General features: G+C 37.7%; 1 protein-coding gene and 1 long non-coding RNA gene across 2 annotated transcripts in view; one reads left to right on the top strand and one right to left on the bottom strand.

Annotated features, from left to right (window-relative positions):
• Positions 1-4,972, top strand: part of LOC124152165 (homeobox protein MOX-2) — a 29,491-nt gene extending 24,519 nt beyond the window's left edge. The window contains exon 3 of the mRNA XM_046524978.2: positions 3,893-4,972. Coding sequence (XP_046380934.1) covers positions 3,893-4,072 — 180 coding nt within the window. The 3' untranslated portion in view covers positions 4,073-4,972. The remainder of the gene's footprint in view (positions 1-3,892) is intronic.
• LOC124152172 overlaps positions 1-27,311 on the bottom strand; it is a 60,323-nt gene that overhangs the window by 19,978 nt on the left and 13,034 nt on the right. The gene's annotated exons all lie outside the window — the stretch shown is intronic.

The raw sequence follows: 27,311 nt of genomic DNA, 5'->3' as shown, positions 1-27,311 counted from the left end.
ATTTCCAAAGATCCGGATTTTTTTCTAGACATATGGACAATGTGTAGAACCATTCTTGGTGTCCCCTGTCGCGATATGATATATATTACGACAGATATAATCATAAGAAATCCAATGGGGCACATGGAGGCGAATCTGAAACATAATCAAAGCAACAAACCTTTTCCATAAGTATAAGGCATCTCTGAAGAGACCATTGTACGATTCCGACTATGGGATAAACATGTGTTTATGAATCACTACCAAATAGTGATGACACCAGGTGTTCGCGTAAAGGTAAGCGCATCCTGCCTCACCGGTGGCACCCGTCATAAACACATGCAAAGGAAAGTCTAATGTTCAAGTTATAATAGCATATTTACTCATTCATTAAATACCCTGAATGTAATGACCTTACGAAAATGGTATAGTGGTATCCACTGAAAAGACATTGCAATTGATAACGATATGGGAAGGATGAAATTAATTTAAAAAGATGATAGGCTCACACTTTTACTTGAAGGCCTGGACGAAACTATTTCGGGGAAGACCGGAAAGTACCGAGCTTTGCCGAGAGAAGCCCATGTTATCAAAAGATCTGTAAAAACGAACAGGCAACACAAATAAACGTATCTCCGAGTCTTTGCATTCCGGAACTGATAGTATCAAAAGAACGAGTGTTAGATTGGCTGATTACACCATATTTCTTTGTACTTGTGCCACACACGAGATGCAGAGTTCGTCCTTTAGGAAGAGGATTTTTAAAGGTTTTCCTGGTGTACATTTTCCAAAAGCAAAGAAATAACCCAGATGTCTCGTGACTGCATTAAGGTTATTTCTTATCCAAAGATTTATACCCCATATTTTGCAGGTGGATCAGTACGTGGAAGATATCATATTTACATGCATGATAGATTTACTGAGAACCCAATTGCCCTGACAGCATTACCATTGTAACAAATAGATTTGAACTAAAACTCAAAACAGCAGACATTATGTATATGCCATTCCCGTCTGCAGACGTTGTTGTTGATTAAGATTTGTGAAATAGCATAGCATGGTCTATTTATTCCAAGGAAGCTTCTACGTGGGAATGACAAGCTCGTTCCCGTACATATCTCAAGGGTTAAGCAGGTTCTTGTGCTTCTGAGTTCAAACAAATAATAGAATACGTATTTATGCCTATTTTTTATGAATGCTGACTGAAAGGTTCGTTATTTTGGACTATGGTATATTTTCTCCTATATTTGAATTGTGAATTTTATCAAAGATTCAAAATTGAGATGAATATTTTGGTCAATAATTCCAGATGATCTGAAACTTAATTAAACTAACCATCTCGTTTTTGCTATATATAATAATATAAATTGCTTTTTATGAAGATTATGCGTTTTATTAAACCCGTCAGTATAAATCAGATAAAATAAGAAATCAATTTAGTTATTTAGTTATAAAATTTATTTTGAGCGACAATTGATAAATATGATGCATAAATTTCTGATCTATAATTCATGACATGAACTTGGACCACGGTTGTTTAATCTGATTCGGCGAAGGAGGAAGTTCTTGCGTTGAGCTTTGGCATTTATTTGTGTTCGCGTTTGAGACATATGAACTGCACAATGGCAGCTTTTTATGATTCATTACTGATAGCAAATTGCCGCAATGCGTTGTATTCCGTTACCTGCCTTTTTATCTCTGTTACAAAATCCATAATACGATGCTTCAGTTAATCACGTTTCCTTCTTTCCAAACGTTCGTTTCATCTGTTCTATTTTGGTTGTAATTTGTTACATCACATATGGTACTCTAAATCCCTACCATTTACTTAATTAATAAACATGTAATTATCTATTCATGCGTATCAAATAAACTGAGTTTCAAGACCCCACGTGATTTTGCCCTGAGTTTTGTAAATCTCCAGCCACCGTCTACTTTGTTGTTTCTGTTGAGGGTGACTTTTTGCGTTTGTTCTGTGCGCAAAGGTAATTGTCATATATCGCTGCGATCTGACACCTCAGGTAAAGTCAACATTTGGCCGACAATATGTAGACGAGAATAACAAACTACCGGAAAAAAACTAAAAACTTCGTTTCTTATCAAACAGCTAAAAAATAACTACCATTTGACGACAGATCGCACATTACATCTGGCAAAATGAACTCCGGTAGTTACATAAGGTTTTTCTGAGAACGCCATCGAGCGATACCCAAAGGCACGAAGACACGAAGTTACACGTGACCGAGATAAGTTAAATATAATCCCCATTTTGCACATAGCACCAGTCGTTTGTATTGTTTATTAACACCCTGTCAGTGAGTTACAGGTACAAAAATATCGTTTCGGTAAATAACAGCAATAGAACCATTTCCATAATCATGAGAAATCTCCATTGTACGATTTCAGCTATATCGCAAGCATGTGTTTATGAATATCTATCAATTAGTGATGATAACAGGTGCTCGCGAAAAGGTCACAAACACATGCAAAGGCAAGTCACGTGTTTATATAAAGCAAAACAGGAACAAAAGGTTTAAGTCAAAAATGGGAATTGCATCGGAAATCATTTTTGTCGCTGGTGAGTCAAAGGTGAAAATGTATTCCATATATCTACCATAAATCCTTTCGAAAGCCTTACTAAGGCTCGTTGGGATCATAAGCAGCGCTTTCAATGAGCACTCGATGGATACCGCTAAGTGAGACTTATTTGCATGTCTTCACAATATAATACATTATTAAATGACCGTCTCTTCCGTTGACATTTTAATAAATACCAAGACTTGCATATTGAAATAGGGCACATACACACAGCAAAGATTATCAAGTAAGACTTAATTTTGAAACGTATTTTAATGATTGAATGTTCAGTTTATCGCTAATACTGAAATGATGATATTTTCCCTCTATCCCTCTCTAGTCACATAATCAATTGACGTGTTCTCCTGAATGTGCCTAATAACAGGCAAAGTGACACACATGTGATCATTCGTGCTGTACTTCTACCCATCTAAAACAAAAGTCAAATATTACGAGATATTTTATAACTATGGAAACGCAAAACCAATTGCAATAGCTGACACAGTTGAACAAACATTATTATCATACTATTTTTTATATATTTAAAATGACATATTGTTTACTGTTGTTGACTGACTACAAGGACAAATAACGAAGTTTATTAGTCGTGTTCAGGTGCCGATACTCTATATTCTGTACTTGCATTGGCAGTATAAGTAAATGCCTAAGGATAATTAAATACTTTTCATCATTCACGATAAGGAAAAATAATATTTCGCTGAATACAACATGGTAATACAGAGAACCCATATATTGCCTTTCTCAAAATGTGTTTTCATGCAAGGATGCATTTTTATCATGAACAAAGACGACGAGGGAATATTCTTGATACGTAGTCGGCTATACCGAAATATCACTCTCCCAATAACTGAGGATATTGCACAGTTACCTTGGACAATGTTGTACATTAAAACCCCTGAGTACGGTTTCCAGAAGTCACCATGACTGTGGTACATATTTTTTTATTAAACCCAAACCAATCTAGATTTATTCATAAGCAAGTCTCACTAGCTCTTTCCCACAAGAAAGAACGATTTCGGAAACGTATTTGCAATAAAGGATTTCATAGACTATATGTTAGTCTACTTTTATACTTAATTCGATCAATTTTCCGGATTAACGAATGTGTCGGTTTGGAGCAATGCCCCGTATCTTTCTGTTGACTTCTCAGACAATCATTATCAAGAGGCTGTTCGGTTAACAGTTCGTACGAACGGTTTGCAACGGTTTCCGATAAAGGACGGAACAAAATGTGATTTTGAAGCTGTATTAATGTCGTGTTATTGGAATACTTACATCGCTATGTAAAATGACCTATGTATGTGTTCTGTTCTAGGTGAAGGTCTGGTTCCAAAACAGAAGAATGAAATGGAAACGCGTGAAGGGGACTAAGCTCGTAAAGGACAAAGTAGATGGGCAACTCAAGCCAGTAATGGCGCCTAATGTGACTTCTACGAGTGTCACTGACGCAGATATGGACGAAAGCTTGACTGAACAAGAGCCGCCTGCTCACTGATACAAGATTGTATTGAAGTTTCTGTGATAACCATGAGGAATATGATCCTGAATAGGTCGTGTCTGTTTTCTTTACCCATGACGCAATGGAAGCAGAGCTTGACTCAAGTCACGCCTGTTACGACAATCACAGGAAGTCAGAACAGTTGACGGCCCTCAATGAACTTCCGGTTTCATATGGCCTTGACATTACTGCCATGCAGCTGCAAACTTCATGAATATGTGGTGAAGAATGTGCAGAACGGTGATGTGCCATTACGTATAACATTATGTGTACACAATGGCTGACATGTACCATTGTTGAATTGTACAGAATTTTAATATACAAGTTCTCTTATGATGGCAAAATGTTGTATCATATATAAGCCTCCCTGTAATGCGCGTACGGTACGAAGGAGAAATCTCATGTTTACCTTTCCTTAGGATTCTCAATGCATGTTGGACGACCAAGCAAGACGATTGAAATCCCCCACGATAAAGAACAGAATTACTATACACCTGTCTTAATACTCATAGGTTGCCATTTGTGACCGTAATCGTGCACAGGTACAAGTGCATGGTACATAATTAGCGAGCAGCTTAAACTACACCGGTCATGTAGCAACAAAAAAATGTGTTACCGAATTCCTCGAAAGATTGGGTATTTCACTGCTGAGGGAAAGAAAGTAAACACAATTACCTCCGATTGGATGTTCATTTGAGAAAAGTAATGTTTTGCACGTGCCTCCATAGAAACATGCGCCATCTGGTGGCGAAAAAAAGTCGGCAGGTGACACTGCCTTCTTCTTTCGATTTGCTCAAGTGACGTTCAAGGTTTGTGGACAGAGAAAACTTATCAGGATAAGTAAATCCAAGTTTTATTTTACAAACATGCTCTGTAAATAAACAAATATTTAGAAGACGAAATGTTTTGTTTTTTGTTGCACGATTAAACTTACAGAGGTGTCAACACCTGGCGAGGGGAGGAAAGGTTTGAGTTGATGCCAGGAATTTGGCGAGTGCAGGAAATCAGCCCGAGTGGTGTACCCAACCCTCATTGTAGGGACCTGCCCCTAATGAGAGCTCCACACTTGTGCCAACATATCATCTCGACATCTAACCTGGTATTTCCACTTACCGTGAGGGTCAGTTTCGTTTTCCCATGAAAATTGTGGAAATCAAAGGATGTGACCAGCCCAACACAAGCGTCTAGTGTTAGGTGACTGCAAAGCTCATTATGTGAAATGCCTTTTTGTAACACAAGTATCTATACGTCGTACAAGTGGTCTAGATATCACGCCTAACAATTACCGTAAATTGTAAGTTGTTTTCCTATCCCATACATGAACGCAATAGACGATGGCTTTGGTAGACTTACATTTAGTCTCTGAAATGAGAATAATTTAAGATTATGTTGTGAAATTGTCATTAGGTATATGATAGAAAGCGCCCATTGTCTTTTTATATTTAGACCTGAATCAGGTGAAATTTAGATCCCCCAAAGTATTGTAGACTTATTTGGGGGATTTTCGGATATTTTTGTTCACAGTTCTGTATGAGAGTGATTGGGTAGTGGGTGCTACCGCTGGGGCAGCACATGCTGAACCTTATCGCAAACGCCTTATGTCATCACTGATGTTCAGTGATCCATTCATACAATTTCCATCGTTATTTTGCCTTTTTACCCCCAATGTCATCCGTTTGGCCGTATAATCGAAACTGTTTTTTTCTCTCACGATGAAGCTTTATATTTAACTGCTAAATGGTTTATTAAAACAGGCCACGTTTTTTTTGCAGAGAATAGCACTTAATTGATGAAAACAACTTTTGGACATGTACGTCTTTTCATTGAAACTGGCCATTAAATAAGAAATATGAAATATGGTTTACGTCTATTAGTTCTAACATGGACAAACTGCTTGGCATTTTGGTTTTAATATTTTGAACAAGTATTGAGTGAATTTATTGAAACACACGGCATCCAAGAATACGAGTAGCAAGGATATTTTCATATCTGAAGTCTGTCACACTAAATTATTTATTTCACACCTATTTATTTCGTGGTCAGTATTGTTACCATCAAGTGTATCACTGTCTTTAAAACTACTCCATACATCCTATATATATATTTTTCCGAACGCCGTGTGTGATGTTGCGACGTATTGATTTCAATCCCTAATCCCAGGGATCTCATCATAAGTTAATCAAGAAGTACATCTGAAGACAGCGTATTGGGCGACATACAGCTAACAACGCTTATGTTATTGTCTAATTGGCCAAGATGGTCCCAGTGACGTGTTGGTCGGATTCAAGCAATGGAACTTCAGAAGTCTTCAATCAAGGACGCAATTGTCTGACATGAAGATCCTTTCTTCCACAAATAAACTTGGTAACAGATGTTTTGCTGCAAGGACGCGCCTTTGATTGCACATGCATACTATCTGCCGAACAAATGGAAAGAAGTGCAAACTGTAACACACGGATGTGAGGAAAGGTTGTAGGACGTTCCTACATGCTCGTCAGAATGGAACCGTCCCTAAAAACGTCTGTAATACTTCCCGATATGCTAGAATGTGTGTTGAACATCTGAGAGATGTTCATTCCATACCAGACTTGGCGTTCAATGGATGTATAGCTGGTGTTCAACGGGGTTATCTACCTTATGATTGGGTGAGTGAGTGTTGCTTGCGGTCGCTTCTATCTTTATTCCCGACAAAACACGGCAGTGGACACCATGAATGGATTTACCACATTTTGCCTATGTTGGGATTCAAACCCGGGTCACCGACGTGACGAGCTGTACCATATAGGCTACTCCAACGCCTGAAACCTAATTGCATCCAAGGCTGTATCAGATTTCAACGACCTACTAAGATGCTTAACATAATACAGCGTAGGATGTAGGTATCTAATTTACATTGCTGGACGCAGGGTGTAGGTATTTGAAGTGAAGTGCATGATGCAGGTTGTAGGTAAACGAAGTTAGGTGCAGGAAATAGGTGTAGGTAAACGAAGTTAAGTGCATGACAAAGGTATATGAAGTTAAGTGCAGGATGCAGGGTGTAGGCATACGAAGTTAAGTTCAGGATGCAGGGTGGAGGCATACGAAGTTAAGTTCAAGATGCAGGGTGGAAGCATACGAAGTTAAGTGCAGGATACAGGGTGTAGGTAAACGAAGTTAAGTGCAGGATGCAGGGTGTAGGCATACGAAGTTAAGTGTAGGATGCAAGGTGTTGGCATACGAGGTTAAGTTCAGGATGCAGGGTGGAGGCATTCGAAGTTAAGTGCAGGATGCAGGGTGTAGGCATACGAAGTTAAGTGCAGGGTGTAGGCATGCGAAGTTAAGTGCAGGATGCAGGATGTAGGCATACGAAGTTAAGTGCAGGATGCAGGGTGTAGGCATACGAAGGTAAATGCAGGATGCAGGGCGTAGGTAAATGAAGTTAAGTGCAGGAAACAGGTGTAGGCACAGGATGTACATCGCTGGATGCAGGTGTAAGTTTAGAAAGTTGAGTACGTAATGCAGGATGTAGGCATAGGATGTTGTGTACACGATGCAGGGTGTAGGCATACGATGTACATCGCTGGGTGTCTACCGTAGGCTGTTGGCGCAGAATGCAATATATAATAAATACACCATGCATTAAATGCATTAAAGTTTACATTTTGAGAAAGCACACGGGGAGCAAATACCCTTTTCAGTGTGGTGGGAGATTATTAGCCTCAACCGAAACACGGCCCCAAGCCAGTCGTTCCTTTTATAGGAAATACGGTAAGCACAATAAGCGGTAATCAGTTTATTTGTATATGAAAATTCATTGAATGAACGACTTAATACACAAAATGTTATAGGAGCGTTGTTATAACACATATAACTATGACGTTACGCGTATCAAAAACTGAAAATATTGACACATTTATTGGTTTCTCAAAAAGCATTTTGTTTCAGTGGTGTTAAATCCAGCGTGAACACGTTTATAATCCAAAAAAATAACCATGGTTGAGAAAGTTTTTCAGATGACCTTAGTTTAAAACTGAGATTTCGCAAGTGAGAAGTGAATATATCACTAAAACTATCGACTGGGAGATGGAACCGTACACGATCCATCGCCAGGGGAAATCGCTGTTTATTTTTACACCGAGGTAGCATGCTACCGTCCCTACAACAACTTGATATCACAAACATTCCTCCGCCAGCTGAAGAGTTCTCGGAGAGAACTCTCGTGTAATGAAGGAAAGAAAAGTCTACATACGGGGCCCAGCTGGAAAAACGGGTCCGTAAAAATTGGAGGCGGACAAAAAAAGGACAGATGTTTTGGCCATTAGGGAACGACTATCGTCTCACTGAAGATAATGGTAGTTCCAGATATGGCTTGGAGTTGCTTTGGTGATCTCACCAAACTTGTGGGCCTGCTCGCTTCACTGTGCAAAGCTATACACAAAACTCCACAATACCGGTAATAAATCAAATTTTCCCTTCAAAACACCATATTTCTCCCGTCTTCATACTTTTACCATCTGGTGTGGAGAGAAAGCTTCACGAGAACGGATGAGTATATTTGCCTACTCATGTTGACGGAGACTGAGGCAGGCAACACCGGGATCTGACATTGGCGGTATGGCATCTATACACTCTTTGGATATTACCTCCCATCCATAACTACCTCGTCTAACGTGCATAAAGCGGATTTTCAAAGACTCCACGCTAAAGACACTGTTTCCTATGCATCGCTTTGCTCTGAAAATATTTGGAATAATATTGAAATTAGTGGAGCAACAGACAGATGTTGTATTTGAATTTTTCTGTTTCAACTTAGCCAAACAAACAGTTACGAATTGTCTCCAACGCCATATTGGTGTGGATATTATCATAACCGTATTGAAAATAACGGAAACTTTTTCTCGTTTCTTTGTTTTATTGTCTAAAAACATTTTTAAACTGGGAAATGAAATCGTTTCATAAAAACAACAACATTTGCGACATCCCCGAAAAAAAACCAAATTAACTTGGTAATGTGACAATACGTATTTTCACCACATATACATATGTATGTGTGGTGAAAAAAATAATATATATATATATATATATATATATATATATAAGTGCTCTATATTTATAATCTGCTTCTGCCTCTCACATACTTGTGTAATCGAAAGTTTATGCTTTTGATTTTTGTGATTAAAATAACATGTTTACACTACTATCGGAATGTGTTTTCTTTACGAAACCATGCAATACTAATTTGAGGGATAAAATTGGTCGCTAATAGATTTAAATATGTAAATATTGAGAAAAAGAAGTATTGATAGGGCGACTTATGCCATTCATGGAAATATGTAACCTCCTCGCTACAGTTGTCTCCCCTTGATTAAAAGACAACGACAAATCGATCTTTCGTATGTTTTCTCACAACCATTCAGTTAACACCATATATTAACGGTCATGTTCTTGGAGTCGGGGTTCTCGTACTTAGTTTCAACAACTTGATGTACGTTTACTTATCTGAGTTGGTTTCACCATAAAGAGGCAACTCATGAAGAAACAACATTTTCCCCCCTTCAAAACATACCCCAACACTAAATACCCGCAGTGATTCAATGTAATGCATTTCCCATAATATACAACACAAAGTAGCCATTTGATAACTAAATCATCGCTCGTTTGAACACATCCAAACAAGGTGATGATGATGATGATGATGATGATGATGATGATGATGATGATGATGATGACTGTTCTCCGTGTAAATCACCATTTAACAAGCCCTACTTTAATACTTTATCAGCCTGGTTAAGCAATTTAAATGGGAACAGGTTATTTACTAAATAGTTAATTCCGCGCTTGAAGATAATACAACCACCCTGTCAGATTTATCTCACAGACTGTTAAACACAACTCATGACACGTTAGAGTTCAATATGGAGGAATAAACTAAAGCGTAGAAAAACCTACATGAAAGCTTTGCATGGATGACACACAAAAATTCTCCACAAGTGTATTAGGAAATGGTGTTATTGATAAACATGGTTTACGCTTAGGCTGATTTTATTAAAGAGAGACACATTGTGTTCATCCGCAGAAATGTAGATCGTATATGCAGCTTGTAGAAAAGAATATAATTATGAGCCACGCGGAACTTGTGGAAACCGGGGAATTTAATTAATATTGATATTATATTAATAAAGTTGTTAATATTTGTCAATAAGAAGTTTGTCTTACGTTGAAAGTCAAACAGATGTTAAACAATATATATGCCAAAATGAGGTAAATGTTCACTCGGTGTACATGTAATATATAATAAAATAATAAAGTCCACGTTAGTCCATCATCTTCTTTATATCATGAGACAGCGAAAGTACTATGATTGAAACTGATATAAAGAAGATGATGGACTAACGTGGACTTTATTATTTATATATATATATATATATATATATATATATATATATATATATATATATATATATATATATATATATAAACATAAGCAAGTGATTTCATCAGGTGTATAGATTTCATCAGGTGTATAAGTATTATATGTACAAATAAACAGTCAAGATATTCGTGTTTGTCAAAACTCCTTTATCCACATAAGTAAAGGTGTTTTGACATTTACAAACAAAATAAAATCCAGTGTTACTTAATTCGTCTGGACATTGTCTCATGTTTATAAAAAGTAATTTCAGGAGGGCTAATGTATCTTTCAAGAATATGAAACCGGAAAGCTATCATAGGACTTAAACTACTCATCTGATGGACAGTGTCATAATAACTAAACTGACCTCCAACTGACTGTCTTGTGATATAGCCTTGATGATGATGATGATGATGATGATGGCAGCTGAAAGGACCGTGACTGATAATCGTTTACAGCAAGGTGTGTATGTTTTGTTAATTGAGATATATTTCGCACTGTGACAGATGCGCCATGTCAGAACCGTGATTAGATGAACATGGGACATTGTGTGAGTACTTGTCGATTTCCACTTCACAGCTGTCAATCGAAAAACAATTTAGGTTCTCTTGCAATGTACAAATTACCATGTGTATTACATTGGTAAAATTCTTATACCCGTGTCAGCGGGTACGCTCACCGTGGCGGCTAACTACGTCACTGCCGAGGTATCACAGCCGCAGATCGGGAAGAATCGGAATGAAACCGAGAAACGAGGACCACACAGAACCGATACGTTCACGGAAAGCTCGTGAATCATTGTCATAGCAGTGATTGGGATGTACGTTTCAACGTGCAGCACGTGCACTCACGTAACTCGCCGGCGGCTTTATCGAAATTCGCTCTTCCGAGAACGTGAACCTCCAACGATTTTGTTTGTAACCGTTAAAAATCAGAGAAGGGCTCTCAATAGTAAAAAATCTCAAAGTCTAAAAAAACAAACACATGAAATATACTCATGGTAATATACCTTTTAAAGAGTAATTTATTACACACTTGTTGACGCCTTACGTCAGAATAATTCCCAGACATAGTTTTAAAAAATGTTAATATCTAATATTTTATCATACCCTGTTGTATATTTGCCTCTTGCTTTGATACAGTAAGTATATTACGCTATAAGCAATTTCATGACGGATATTTAATTACGTTTAGATTAAAGCTGTCTTTTTTCTCTTTTGGATAATTTTACGATAAGAATTAGAAGATAAGAAGTGTCTTGTGAAGTAAAACTTCACTTGTATTTTCATGTACTATATATATCTCATGTTTGACTGTTATTATGAAAAATGAAGATGTCAATAAATGATAACATAAAATACAATATTGTTAAATAAATAAATAAAAAAAAGACAATTAATCACTTTCAGATGACATAGTAGTATCAACTAACCTGATAAAAAGACGACAATTAATGTGTATGCTGTTTGTTGAATTCCAATGTTTATCATCAATGCATGTGTTCATCTTATTAAAAAAGAATCAACAATTATTTGAAACATACAATAATTTCCGTTTCCTTATTTTAATATATTTAACTCAAAAACGTCAAAAGACAAAATTGCATGATCCCTTTTCCTCTCCTCAAGTGCACTTATATTTGATGATAAGGTCATTATAACTCATATTTAATTTCATAAAATGATTTTTACACCGTGAGGGTTGCATCACCTTTGGGCAAATGTATATATTCACAGTGTCAAGGGTAGACAACATTTAGTCTAAGATATATAGTTATCTTATTTATAAATATATATCTACAAAACAGAATAAAATCCAAAATGAGCCTTAAACAATGCTTAAGTTCTAGACGAAACATTCTTGACTTGAGTTGTGTTCATTTTTTAATTTACTCTCTAAGGCCTGGGAGACAGACTATGGCGACGGTTGATTCATATAATACTGTGTAAAAAACGTAAAAAAAGATACATTATGTTATTATATAAGACGGAGTTGATGTTTATATGTTGATGTGCGTAGACACTCTAGTCGCTTCATCACACAGTGGTCTGCCTCCGAGGTCTTGTGGTAGAGCGTCCGCCCGGAGAGCGGAAGGTCCGGGGTTCGATCCCCGGCTGCGTAATGTCAAAAGATGGTACTTGTTACCCTAACTGGCGCTCGGCATTAAGGGGCTAAATCAAGGACTGGTCGGCTTGGAGTCAGTTTACTGTCTCTGAGTGGGGTATTCATGTTAATCTGCTGCATGGTATCTCAGTGAGCTAGGACTACAAATCGGCATCAGCCTGTACAAGCAGCCACACACACATGCATGCACGTCGCTGTATAAGTGCAATAATCGTGTACGCGACGTTACACCCAATTTCACCTCACCTAAACTCACCTCAGTGAAATCGCGTTAGTCAGGACTGTTATAAAGAGCAATTACGGTTAAAACGTCCACACACAGTCACGCGATAATTCGACTTCAGATTATCCGAAAATTTCATTATCTGGGCGATATTAGGCACCGTCCGGATTAACGAGGTTTCATTGTAAACTGAAATCAAGCGTATACTCGATTTTCAGTTTTTCCTGTCTGTCGAGATGATCCCTGTTTGAATAAAATAGCTTTGTAATTCTAACTTAACCAGGCTCAATACGATAGTATTTCACGGTATATACCTGTAATAGGTCCTGGAAGTAATTTCGTTATCGAAATGGTATTTAAATAAATCAAAATACAAGATACATGAGAAGTTACGTTCCTCAAAAGTTTGGACTTTTCATTAAGGAGACATTGCGAAGGAGAATCTTGTAGAAAGAAATGAAGAAAGACGACTTGTTTGAGTGAGTGAGTATGGTTTTACGCCGCTTTTTGCACTATTCCAGCAATATTTCGCGGGGGACACAAGAAATGGGCTTCACACAAAGTGCCCATGTGGGAAATCGAACCCGGGTCTTTGGCGTGACGAGCGAACGTTTTAACCACAAGGCTACCCCACTGTCCCACGATTTGTTAGATGTTTAATCAACTTCTGTGTTTAGAAATCAGGTGACATTGAAATATCAATGGCTTCCAAACAAACATTTAAGGGTACGAATATATAATATTCACGTCAGTCATCACAGTTTTATTAAATATGTACGAATATTGTTTTGAAACCGTTTCAATTGTTGTTATAAATTAATCTAACCCTCACTTTAACAATTTATTGTTTCTTATAGTATTAAATCTTTTAAAGTTTATCGACTACGATTTATAGTTGTTGTTTTTTTCTACACCGATGTATTCAGCATGGCTTGTTCCCGATATTCACATAAAACCGTATGTATATTGATATGGCATACGAGGGGCCTGACATTTCCCCACGCGGTCATATCCGGCAAGTTCTAAATTTTAACAAATAAAAAACTGTTTGTTTATTGTAGGAATCTTGTCACCTTGAGGGGCTGCAAGCCACATTTTTACACTTAAATCTCTTATTTTACAATTTATCTGTCGGGACTTTGCAGGTGTTGGATTTCGACTCACTTCGTCTTCGAAAACAAACAATTGTAGTCTCGTTGGTGGCCGAGACAAAACGATAATAAAACAGGACCGCACCAAAGGTCATCACGAGCAAAAGGTTAATCTCTTCAGCAGATACGGAATTAGTGCAATCTGAGTGGATCATCATGTTTAATTGCGTAAATGAGTTTGGTCTTGACTATCACAGGAATCAATATTCCATTGATTGATTATTAGATAAGTAGCAATAAATATGAACGAAGATATTTCACAGTAACACCAGCACTAATTTTGAGGACACAAAATCGGTGAAAAATATATAGTAGGAATATTGATGGTTTTCAAACACCCTAAATTCTCGCAAATGCAAAACAATGATTTTTAGATTTGCTTACGTCACGAACTGGGGCTTGGTTCGTATTACTAACTGCCCTGTGCGTTTAGTGCGTCTCGTGTATGTTGAAAGGGGGTCATTAATATTCACAACTTGGTTGGTTTGGTTGGTTGGTTTTTTAACGCCGCACTCAGCAATATTCCAGCTATATGACGGCGGTCTGTAAATAATCGAGTCTGGACAAGACAATCCAGTGATTAATATCATGAGCATCGATCCAAGCAATTGGGATCGATGACATGCTTCAACCAAGTCAGCGAGCCTGACCACCCGATCCCGTTAGTCGCCTTTTACGACAAGCATTGGTTGCTGAAGACCTATTCTTTCCCGGAATCTTCACGGGTCTCAAAACTTGGGTTACTTGTAGGGTTGTTGAAACTATAACTATTTTCTGAGTAATGATAAAATATATCAGGCTGGTCTCAAGTTTTATATGAAGTTTAAACGTCAAATGTATTGAGAGAAACGTCAAGTTACATATACTTAATTTCATATGGCGACTACACATAGAAAATACATTGCAACATTGATGTTAACTGTAATTTTCAAGGCATTAAGAATATTAGTGTCTTTGGTATCTCATTTTCACGCGACTGATTATATATTGACAATGCAAGAGAATAACCAGTCCAGATTATCCGCCGAAACAGATTCCATTTGGGGAAAAATAGCTGTGAAAATTGTATGAATGGAAAACTGAAAATCTGTGATGACACAAGGTAAGGGGTGAGCATCCCCTGCCCTACCGATAGCACCCGTCATTAACACATTTTGCATAAAAAAGTAAGCATTTATTGCCCGACTTCGCACAAGAGTACTCGTGCAATGCGACGGCGGCCTACAAACCAACCAAACACTCAAGAGATGGATGAGCCAGAATGTCCAGTGACACGATGGTGCATTTACTTATTTTGGTGTAACTGAAAAAGAATTTTGAATTACGTCTGTTGTGTACAAGTGCAGAGATTCCTCTTTTTATAAGTAAGGAAAAATGTTAAAGGATTATGTTCGTTTTGCAACACAGTAGCCAAACGAAACGTAAGCGCCAAAAAAAGACGGGTTACTAATATTTGTTTGCTTTTTAACGCCGCACTCACCAATATTACAGCTATATGACAGCGGCCTGTAAATAATCTAGTCTGGACCAGACAATCCAGTGATTGACATCATGAGAATCGATCCACGCAATTGGGATCGATGACATACTACTACAACTACAAATAATAACAAATAATAATTATATCAAATGAAGGCGACAGAAATATTTCCATATTTCCAGCTAAAATCAATTGTAGGATTCCGACTTTATCATATGCATATGCCTATTATTCGCCATAAAATAGTGATGAAACTCGAAAACTAATACAACTTAAAATCTTTCGTGTTTTATATAATAACAATACTAATAAAAGTAATTAAGTCCGTAGTTAAGGACATTTCTTTACACTTTTATAAAACAAAACAAGCAAAACCAGCAACCTCAAACAAAATAGAGGCCACAAATACTTTGCAATATGAAATTTACTGGTATTAAGAAAAACATCGAAATAATACGCGCCAATTTTACTGAAGCCTTCATGCATTTCTTATTAAAAGGTTTTAGTTATGTCTGTCATGATACTCCCTGAAGACACAACCTGTACTGATTGGTTTTTTCGAAACCGAATGAAGCTCGAAACCTAAATTCAAATCCTCAAATATTAAAACGAAACAAACGAATGGTATACAGTCCACAGATACCTTACGGCGGATGGACATGCACTGTGACCAAAGGGAAATAACTGCGTAAGACATAATTCAAATCATCTACTCCATGTAGTGAATCTCACGCCGCTTCAGGTTTCGGAGAACAACTCATTGTTCATATGACCAGTTACATTAATAAATGCGCTGCAGGTTAATTTTCCTCATGAAATACTTCACATTTAATAAACCTGGAAGCGACGTGAATTAATAACGTCGCTCGAAATACTGGTGTCCGTCTAACGATAACGAGAGACTAAGGCTTTATATTACTATTTTCATCCTTCAGGAGTCGATAAATGTGTAGAAGTTAACAAAATGAAAATATATCTTATCACCCCGTGATGTTTATCTGACTATCTGCAATACTGCGTCACTCAGTACAATATGACTCCAAAACTACGCAAGTCTCATTTACAAAACGTCAGTATTTCATGATAGTGATATTCGTTTTGCTGTTTGGTTATTTGTTTGTTTGTTAGTTAGATTGCTGTTTAACCTCCGCACTCAGCAATATTCCATCTAGCAAACAGCGGTCTGTAAATAATCGAGTCTTGACTAGACAATTTCGTGATTAACATCATGAGCATCGATCCACGCAATTGGGATACGATGACATGCATCAGCCAAGAGAGCGAGCCTGACCACCTAATCCCGTTAGTCACCTCTTACGACTAGTATAGTCGTCATTTACGGCAAGCATGGGTTGCTGAAGACCTATTCTAACCCGGATCGTCACTGGTTTCGTGTTTCTGAGATTAATTGTGTGTTGTAAGGTATATTGTAGGATATTCATTCATGTTGGAGTATATCATTCGGAAAGAAACCCAAAATGTATTTAAGTGTTAATGTTGACACTTAGAGAGCAGATTCTGTTGAGATATTTGCACTGTATTCTGTATCCCCCTCAAGGAGCTGAAAATGCAGGTTTGAATGAACACTGATCCGTTAACTTGGTAGTGAGGGAATGGAGTCTTGCGCTTCACAAGTGACCAATTCTTCTTTAATGTATCTGATACAGTTTCCTAGAAGTATACATTTAAACCTCGTTAGTCAGCACGGGCCCCGCAAATCCAAAATTTCGAGTTATTAGTAGTAGCTAGTAATAGTAATAGTAATGGCAGTAGTAGCAGCAGCAGCAGCAGCAGCAGCAGCAGTAGTAGTAGTAGTAGTAGTAGTAGTAGTAGTAGTAGTAGCAGTAATAGTTGTAGTAGTGGTAGTAGTAGTAGGAGTGGTAGTATTAGGTTTAGTAGTAGTGGTAAAGGTATAGTAATGGTAGTAGTAGTAGTAGCAGTAATAGGAGTGGTGGTAGTAGTAGTAGCAGCAGCAGCAGCAGTAGTAGTAGCAGTAGTAGTAGCAGTAGTAGTAGTAGTAGTAGTGGCAGTAGTAGTAGTAGTAGTAGTAGTAGTAGTAGTAGCAGGGGTGGTAAAAAAATTAACATAACGAAATAAAAGTGACGGTAGTAATGGTAGTAGTAGTAGCAGTAATAGGAGTGGCGGTAGTAGTAGTAGTAGCAGTAGTAGTAGTGGTAGTAGTAGTAGTAGTAGTAGTAGTAGAAATAGTAGTAGTAGTAGTAGTAGTAGTAGTAGTAATGGTATTAGTAGCAGTAGCAGTAATAGGAGTGGCGGTAGTAGTAGTAGTAGTATCAGTTGTGTTAAAAAAATTAACATAACGAAATAAAAGTGACAAAACCCTTTCCATACTCATTAATCTCTGATAAATGCAGCGTCCAGTGTACGCTTCCGACTATGTGATGACCATGTGTTCATGAATCACTATCAAACATGTAACGGTAACACAACTGAATGTCATGACACTGGACGACACCGATTGCCGTAGCTGTCCTATCCCCTTAGTATCACGCCACCTAGGGAGTTCATTGTGTCGCAGCATAATTTCGTGAAATAAGTTTACTTTTTTAATCAGAATTTTCACTTCAATAACATTGATTCATTATTTCTTACGGGGTGTTGCAATCGTTAATATATTTCTTCATTATTTCATTAAAGTGGGTAAAACCATTGTTTCTATTTCTTCTAGTTTGCAACTTTTTCAACCTTAATCTTTAGTATCTGTTGTTCACTTATATAATAGGGACAAAATCCTTTACATAATCATAAGGAATATCTGCCGAAAGCAGAATTCATTGTAGGATTCCCACTATATCATAAGCCTCTGTTTATGAATCACTATCAAATAGTGATGATGCTAGGTGTTCGCGAATAGGTGAGCGTATGCTTCCCCCAAACTATTCATGATCACTGAGCTTTTTGTGTCCAGTATTTGTTTGTTAAAAGTCAAAGTAGGGAATTGCTTCAGACATCATTTGTGTCACTGATGCTTCAAATTGGAAATGTCCTCCACATGTCTACCATTAAACCTTTTGAAAGCTTTACTAAGGCCTTGATTATTGTAACCCCGATCAAAGAACGTTTGAGAAGGACGTCGATAGTACCTCTGACGTTGTGTATTATAGACACCAAAGGCAAGAGCGCTGGAATATTGCTCGACATAACGTGAATGTTGACTGTTGGAAATTTGAAGACATCCCTCTTGTCATATAGTCTTGTGAAGAGTTGTACTGATCTGAATATGAAACGGATGAGGAGGTCTTTCCTTTGTTTCTCATGATTTTATATGGGTAAATCAGTGGAAGGGAATTGGCTACTGGACCATTATTGAACAATATCAGACCATCTTAATTTAAACTCCCATTAAGTAATGTCCATTGATCCGTTTCTGTATAATTCCAACGTTGTATCAAACTGTAGATATTGTACTTTCATGCGATGAATATCAAAGGGCAATGGAGTATTTTAGATGATACTTAGATTTTAGTGCTTAATCAAACACAATAATAAGTTAATCAGTCATTAAGGTGGCTTTGAAGATACACGTTACAGGATAGGTTTATATAATCCGCAAAAGGATAGATATATGAGAAACCTTATTTGTCCAAACACTGTAAACATACTTTGAGATATATTGAAAAGATGAAACTTGGCAAAACTGATCATCATGGTTGTAATTAAAGTGTCAAATGTTCTTAAAGTGAAACATAACACTAGTCTCTGAGAAAATGGCATCACAAGTCATTATCTTGTGTGTCCGCCATGTGCATCGATGACTGCCGTGCAACGTCAATACATGGAATGGATGAGGCGGTTGATGAAGGTCATAGGCACTTGAGCCCACACTCTGAGGAAGGCCTGACGCAGTTCAGCTGCAGTTGTCGGCCTTGGTCGGACGTCATTTAGCAGTCTTTGAATCTCGTCCCACAGGTGCTTAATGGGATTTATATCGGGACTGAGGGCAGGCCACTGCATGGTTCTGATGCCATTCTGTTGGGGGAAGTCTCTTGTTGCTCTCGCAGTGTGGGCATGGGCGTTATCATGCTGAAACTCGTGGTTGCGGCGACGTTCCAAATGCGGTATGGCGTGTGGTCAAGACTTGATCAATGTCCTGAGCTGCTGTGACACCATTGCTTCTCCCTGGACCGATGTTCTGGAAGACCACAGAGCCGACCCTATGATCAAGACCAATTCCACCCCACACCATGATGCTCGGACCACCCCACGAGTCTCTCTCAACAACACAAGCATACGAATAAAGTTCCCCATGGCGTCTCCAGACTCTCTCTCTCTCTGCCATCTGCTGTTGAGACAGTAACGGCTCTCGTCTGAGAAGAGGACTCTTCTCCACTGCTGGTGGCGCCAATGCTGGTACTGTGTTGCCCACTGAAGACGGTCCCGGCGATGACGTAGTGTCAGAATGGGTCCTCGGTGTGGCCTGTGACAGTGGGGGTGTCTGCTCGTCAACGACGTCTGCTCGTCGACGCAAGGTGTATGCACTAATGTGTCGCTGGTGTGTCCCCATGGTCTGTCGAGCAGTTTCCACAGCAGGAACAAAGCGATCTTGAAGATACTGTCGTACAATCTGACGATCCTGACGTCGGGTGGTGGCCCTTGGTCTTCCACTACGTGGTCGGTCACCTGTTGGTGGTCTGGTACCGTTGCTGGAGCCTGTATATGGTCCTTACGTGGACTTGAAATGCATTGGCTACTTGACGGGCGATTTGTCCAGCTTGCAATCCAAGGGCTTGGTGTCTCTGATTACTTATCAATCTTGGTATGTGGTAGCAATTCAATAACGAATGAATGTTATTCGATCTGGGTGGATTTTATAGGGCAAGAATTTTCAATTTTCACGGAACTCACGTGCATCGGGTTACCATGGCCGTTGCCGTGATGCGTTTGGGCCATCGGTTTTATTGTCATCTGCTTTGTTTTTTATCATCAAATTTCATTTTTGCGGACAAGGTAATGTTAAATCTTAGAAATTTTGACAAAAATTACCCAGATCTGTAAATGACAACTTTTCCTGCAGTGTTACTTAGGGTGACGTTTCTTTTGCGGTTCAGTATTTTTGATCATTCTCGCAAATAAATCACTACCCTTAGTGATATAAGTGAATGAGTGAGGTACTGAACTGGGTGACCGTATGACACAGCATCACAACACCAGTAAAGTAAGTCTGTAAATAAAAAGGGGCGGTCGGGTAGCCTAGTGGTTAAAGCGTTAGCTCGTCACGCCGAGGGGCGGTCGGGTAGCCTAGTGGTTAAAGCGTTCGCTCGTCACGCTGAAGACCCGGGTTCGATTCCCGACATGGGTACAATGTGTGAAGCCCATTTCTGGTGTCCCCCCGCCGTGATATTGCTGGAATATTGCTAAACGCGGCGTAAAACCATACTCACTCACTCACTCACTCGTCACGCCGAAGACCCATGTTCGATTCCCGACATGGGTACAATGCGTGAAGCCCATTTCTGGTGTCCCCCGCAGTGATATTGCTGGAATATTGCTTAAAGCTGCGTTAAACCATACTCACTCACTCACTCACTACGATTCACTTATGGTTTTCTGTTAACGTTACATTATTTCACCCATTTGTTCACAAATTCTGTTGACTATCTCAAAACTCGTTCAAATCTGCGTTCTTGTTCTCTTTGTGAAATTAAACGACACAAAAATATTATATACAAGATTAATCCCATTTCTATTTTCAGTTAAGATACTGGTGCTTTGTTCCCTTAAACATGCATGAAATGATATTTTGAAATGACTCAATAAAATGACGATTAACATGGCATGCATTGCCATTGCTCACCTCCTTGATCCGTTTAAGGAATCGGCGAATCTTAATAATTAAGAATCACGATTTCAAAGAATCTTTCACTTTTTGTCTCACCAAAACAAATTAAAATGATTTATACTTAAGTCAGAGAGACTTTATTTCAGACATGAATGTATTTTACTTTCTACCACATAGTCTCTGAACTGGCCAGATAAGGAATGGATCAAGATTATTTGTCAACAGGTAGTATAAGTGTTGTACTAATTTCCTAAAAACTTGAATTAACGTATGTACTTTTACGCCTGCTCTACGATTTGGGCATTAACCTTATTTAAATCGTTATATTGCTTAGGTTTCACGCCAACTAAGATTTATTACATTATTAACTGATTTAGTAGGAGATGTGTAATTATCCAATTAAAGCACGCCCTCTAGCAGATCTAATGAAGTAATTTGTAAATATCGCGCTGTACTGATTTGAAGCGGGAGCCAACTTTTTCTACCTGTGTTTTGCATACAGAAGTAATATTTATACTTTAGCATAGTACCACATACTATTGTACAGCATTTTACCGAAAATTAAACTCAGTATAATCCAACCTTATTGACCTCATGACAACGTTGATAAAACCTAAACAAGTATTCAGTGGTGAGTTTAATGTAAACTAGAAATAAGTGTACATTTAAATACTTATCACCACATATTCCATTTGTTTTCCATGACTTTATTCTTCACTAATATCTTTTATTGTGTCAAAAATCAAATATGTTCTGTTTCTTATTCTCAACACATCTTCAAGAGTAGCGCGTAATAAACGCGACAAAAAACATTTTCAAACTAAAGAGAAATCTCTGCTGAAAGTCCATTGCACGATTCCGACTTTATCATAAGCATGTGTTTATGAATCACTGTCAAATAATGATGATACTAGGTGTTCGCGAAAAGGTAGCCTATCCTGCTCCTACCCGTCACAAACACACGCAAATGCAAATCCATTGTTTACCTAAAAACAGACGGCAATATATTGTACAAGTCAAAATAGGGAATTGCATCGGACGTCATTTTGGATCACTGATGCGGCAAATTTGGAAATGTCCCCCACACATATGCCCTCGTATTGCGGACCCCTCAATTCCGCAAACCTCGTTATTCGGACTGTTTCTGTCAGGTACATCATAATATAAGGACAATACTCCGTTACCAATTTGATAATCAGCGCGATTTCAATGGAAACGGTACAGGATTAATGATTAGGGATGTATGCCGAAACATCTTTGATACGCAATGCAAATAATACTTTACTTTCTATGGCAATGGGTAATTGTGATTCAACTGATTTCAACCAAAATCAGTAAGAATACAATTAACTGGTAACGAACACTTGGTAACACAAATGGAAATACTATAAAATAAAATTATGGTTATCGAAACAGTCATCATTTTGAACCAAATTGGTCATTATACCCATCATTATTCATAAATTTAGTAATTATTTTATGTTCAAGATTAACACAATTATTTAACGGTCACTGCACAATTTTGCGAATGCATCAATACAACAGATCATATTTATGCTAAATACAATTATGATACGAACGACACGTTTTCTCATTCGTACTTACCTAGAAATCAGAGTTCATGGCTGTTAGATTGATAATTCCATCAGTGTTTCAAATCATCAATTCACGGCTATTTAGGATGGATTAAACATTTGTGGGGGGTTTAAAAAACAGCTAACTTAAATCCTATTGGTGGTCAACATCTGGCTGTCAAATACATTACCACGAAGATGAAATCACCTATGACGTCAACAGTGGTAGATCAATTAGAGAAACTGGGAATGAATTTGACAAAAGAAACAGTAAATTTTGTAAATCACTTACAGAAAACATGATATGCTCATTACAGTACCCGAAATACCATCCATTCGGAAAACCCTTGAAACTCCGAAAAAAAATCTCCAAAATTTCGCTCCATAGTTCTGGGGACCACACACACGAACTCTCTAGGGTAAGAGAAAAGTAGGGACTGAGAAAGAGGGGCGATGGAGGAGGGGAGGAGGGTTGATTAATTTTACACGTGAAACATGCATTTATGTGAAACTGGAAGAATAAGGCTAAAAAGAACAAAACAAAATGGCTTTTGCATATTTACATTTGTTGAAAATCGTTTTGACAGAGAACCATTTTTCATGTTGCTTGAGAGAAAACAATATCAAGGGTATATGCGCATGTGTGGAACTTATAAATATGGGTCCTTATTATCTTGCCATATGTGTTGGTTTTAAAACTTGTGAAAAATACATTTGCAATACATCACTTACCAACCAAGATATACTGATGAAGTTATAATACCAATTATTGTCAAGTTAGTTTCATATCATACTTTGTAATGGTGTTTTCAGATTAACTTGCATAACAGACATACGTTTCTGTTCCGCGAGGCATTAGTAAAATTCAAGAATCAAAACTGTGTCTCAAAAATCAATAATCTTCCCTTTAAAGAATTTTCCTATTGTGGATACATAAACAGAGAGGAAAGTAAAGATAGAGAAATAATGTTATTATTTATATCACACTTTATAATTTACATTAATTCATACAGGATTTAATAATATAGGCGTAAAAGCAAAAAACAACATTGTTGGGCACAGAATCCCTTGAAACCCTACATATCGATAAAACTGATAAAATAACATTAGATACGAGAAATATATTGAGGACACAATACACAGTATAGTTATTAATGATGCGGACGTGATCTATGTTTATACATCGAGTGAAGAGTGGGGGTTGTGAAAATACCTAATAGGAGAGTTTATCAAGAGGCTGGCGTTGACATGTAGGTGAGTCAAATGTTGTACCTACGTGAAATAGGTCATATCTTAGATCTCAGTAAAGTGGACACACGGTTAAAAATTGACACTCATCTTCAACGCTATCTGAATTACAATATTTACACATTCTATTTTCAGGAGGGTTTATAAGGCGGTTACAACAGCTAAGTCCCACTTCAAGGGGATGGATGCCACAACGGAATTTTGGCAAAATATTTCTTTGTTGCCGGGGGACAATGCTTTTAACATATTTTTCAGCGTTTAATTTATCATTGAAGATTTTAAAAATGTGTTCCCATTCGGTTTATTCTATAAGATTTCTAACCGCTTTGAAATATCACACCAAGCAGTAAATTTCGTTACATTGACAAAACTCTGGGACATACAGTAGTATGTAGTGTTAATTCATCAACACGCATACTGAGTAGGTACGCGATTAACCAAGTGCTTCGGATAGAGGCAGACCACCTTTATATTATTCAATAATAAACGGAATCGTGACATGATTTTGACTTAATCAGGAAACGTAAAAATTCAACCTTTTGTTTATAAAAGTATGAAGACAACCCACATCACCTCTAGCACCAGAATGCGGTGTTTTGCCGCCAGCTCATAAATAGACTCTACAGACTCTGTTCTGTACTGTGTTAATGCATTGATATTTCCGAGTACCCAATGTTGAAGGATCATAAGATCAAATTGGTTGAACCAGATTGTCATACATTTTTTTTAAAAAAAACACTACACAGCATCCCCCCAGTAACTCTAAACGGATCTACTCGTCGACACTAATGTGGATTCAGTTAACTGATATACATACTTGCATTCGTTTGGTTTTATTTATGTAATGCTGGTTGAGAGTGTAAACAGGTAAGGGTACCATCGTAAACATATTTGTTTGAATATTTGCGATATTTGAAATTCGAATGAATAAAATATTTATCTTTGCAAACACGACCACAGACTATTTTCAACGTAAAGGTTTTAGAAGATCGAAAATACTTGCTAAAATCTGAGCGCGTAAAAATCCCAGCAATACATACTTTGTACTTTATATATGTATGTACGTACTTAAGTTATGGTTAAACTAGAAAGCATAACGTCAACGGCCGTGAATAATCAGAAGACATTAATCACAATGCAGTGATCACAAACACACAAATATTTCACAGCAATGTTTTAACGTCGAATAGTTACGCAAAACATTACAAGACAGATAGACCCTTCGGTGAGAATATAGTCATGAAAAAGACATTTTTTATGTTTATTTTAACTCGTTTATGTTCTTCCCGAGTCGGGAGAAGGGAGCCAGTGCTTTCATTATGTATATTGTTTTTCAATCATTGGCAAAAGTTATTTTCGGGAGCCGTAAATTAACAGTTCTTTTGCGAAACAAAGACACGTGTATGTTTACAGACATAACAAATTAAAGTATTTACGGTAACGATAAACCTTTTGAAGATTTTAATTAAAACACATTACAAGGAGCGAAGGGAAACGTTACGACCCTTTTATTGAATAAGAAACTAAACCTTGAAAATAGCTGGCTGCTTGGGTTTCTGATGAAATAGTCTCCACTTTGAACCTTTCGCTTTCTTTCATGATGGGGGTATTTATGTACGATACTCATATTGGGATTCTTTGAGTCCCATATGAATTTGTGTACTGACGGTCATAAAACACCCAGCGAGGACAGTTCTTACATCTGCCGAAATATCTTAAAAGGAAAGCGATAGATATATTTCCACACAACGATTGATATATTAGTAACAAAAGTGATATTCACACAGCCGTTTAGCCCTGAACATGAGCAGGCTCTTCTAAGCGAAACACCGCCCATCTCTTTGATGTCAGGTCCGCGAGATCTCGCCCAAATATCGCGGGAAGGTCATACGACGCTCTTCAACTCCGGAGTCGTATACTAATTACTTCCGTTTGTGTTGTCTACACGTGACTATAACGAGACTGGGGAGATTTATGTATTATCTCCCACGTTTTTCATATAATTTATTGATTTACACATTTATGGATATCATGACACTTTACACTAGCGTATTTTGTCACATGAAGAATCGAATGAAATAATATTCTCAAGACTTATTTAACAAATTCTATCCGCCTTGTGACACCCTTAACTAATGCCTTAATGCATCTGACAGCAAAGTTGCAAAGTTGATCAACTGATCTTAACATAAATCACGTATGAAAAAGTATTACAAAGTTAATTTCGGCCACATTTGTCCCTTTGATTAGTCACTTTTCTCAGAGCTATATCTTTATTCGTAAAATTGATAGTTCAGGTTTTAACATTGGATACCCCTGGAGTAGTACCATAATACGCCCGTGAAGCGTAAAGGTGTTTTCGATAGGATGAATGTGTTTTGCCAGATTGCGCGCAACCTGTGTTCATCATTTGTCTCGACATCCTGTTGTCTACTCCATGGAAACGCCTTTTAAACTTTGATTGAGTGACTCTCGTTGTTTATACAGTCGACGGGAAACAACAGTAAGGACTTCAAAGTGTGACCACACAATTAGATGTCTCGTGGCTAGCCGCCATTAAGGTGGGTCGTCTCAAGACGTATTCAGGTATTTATATAAGAAAGTGACGACCTCGAAGACCAACACTATTCACTGACTTGGTTAAACTGTAAGGTTTAAATTTGAAATATGTACATTACGAAGCACATTCTCACTTTATGAACTATGTAAACATTCTTTGGCGAATACGAAAGAAACAACACAATGATGCTCTTCTTCTGAGATCAAGTGATTGATTCAGATGACTGCCAATTCCTCCAAGATAATCAACTTCAGTCCTTGACCTTGCTGAATTTAAATGTTATCGTACTCGTGTATAATACAAAAACAATTTTATCGATTCTTCAGAGATGATTACAATGTCTATCATCTCAGGTGTATGTAATATCAATGAAATTACTAACACGGCTTAAAACTTAATTCCATCACTCATTGCCATCCTAAAATTCGTTGAGTCCTTTCCCGCAAAAATGCATCAACATTTACAAAGGCTTAATAACATTTATGTCACAAAATAAACCATATATAAATGTGAAATAATTGTTTACCACCCTTATCACCCCGTCAATACAAAGCAATAAAATACTTCCCAAGCCGGACTTCACCCCTTAGTCTTTGTGGACCCGTCCCCCTCCATGCTTTGATAGTACTGATGTGAACGATCAAGCGGTCGTGTGTCAAACGCATTAAGGCAAACCTCCCGGTTCAAT

Source organism: Haliotis rufescens, unplaced genomic scaffold (assembly GCF_023055435.1).
Source record: "Haliotis rufescens isolate VD_foot unplaced genomic scaffold, xgHalRufe1.0.p SCAF_4, whole genome shotgun sequence".
NCBI lineage: Eukaryota > Metazoa > Mollusca > Gastropoda > Lepetellida > Haliotidae > Haliotis > Haliotis rufescens.
Note: the sequence above shows the minus strand (reverse complement) of the source record. Positions and strands in the feature narration are given on the sequence as shown.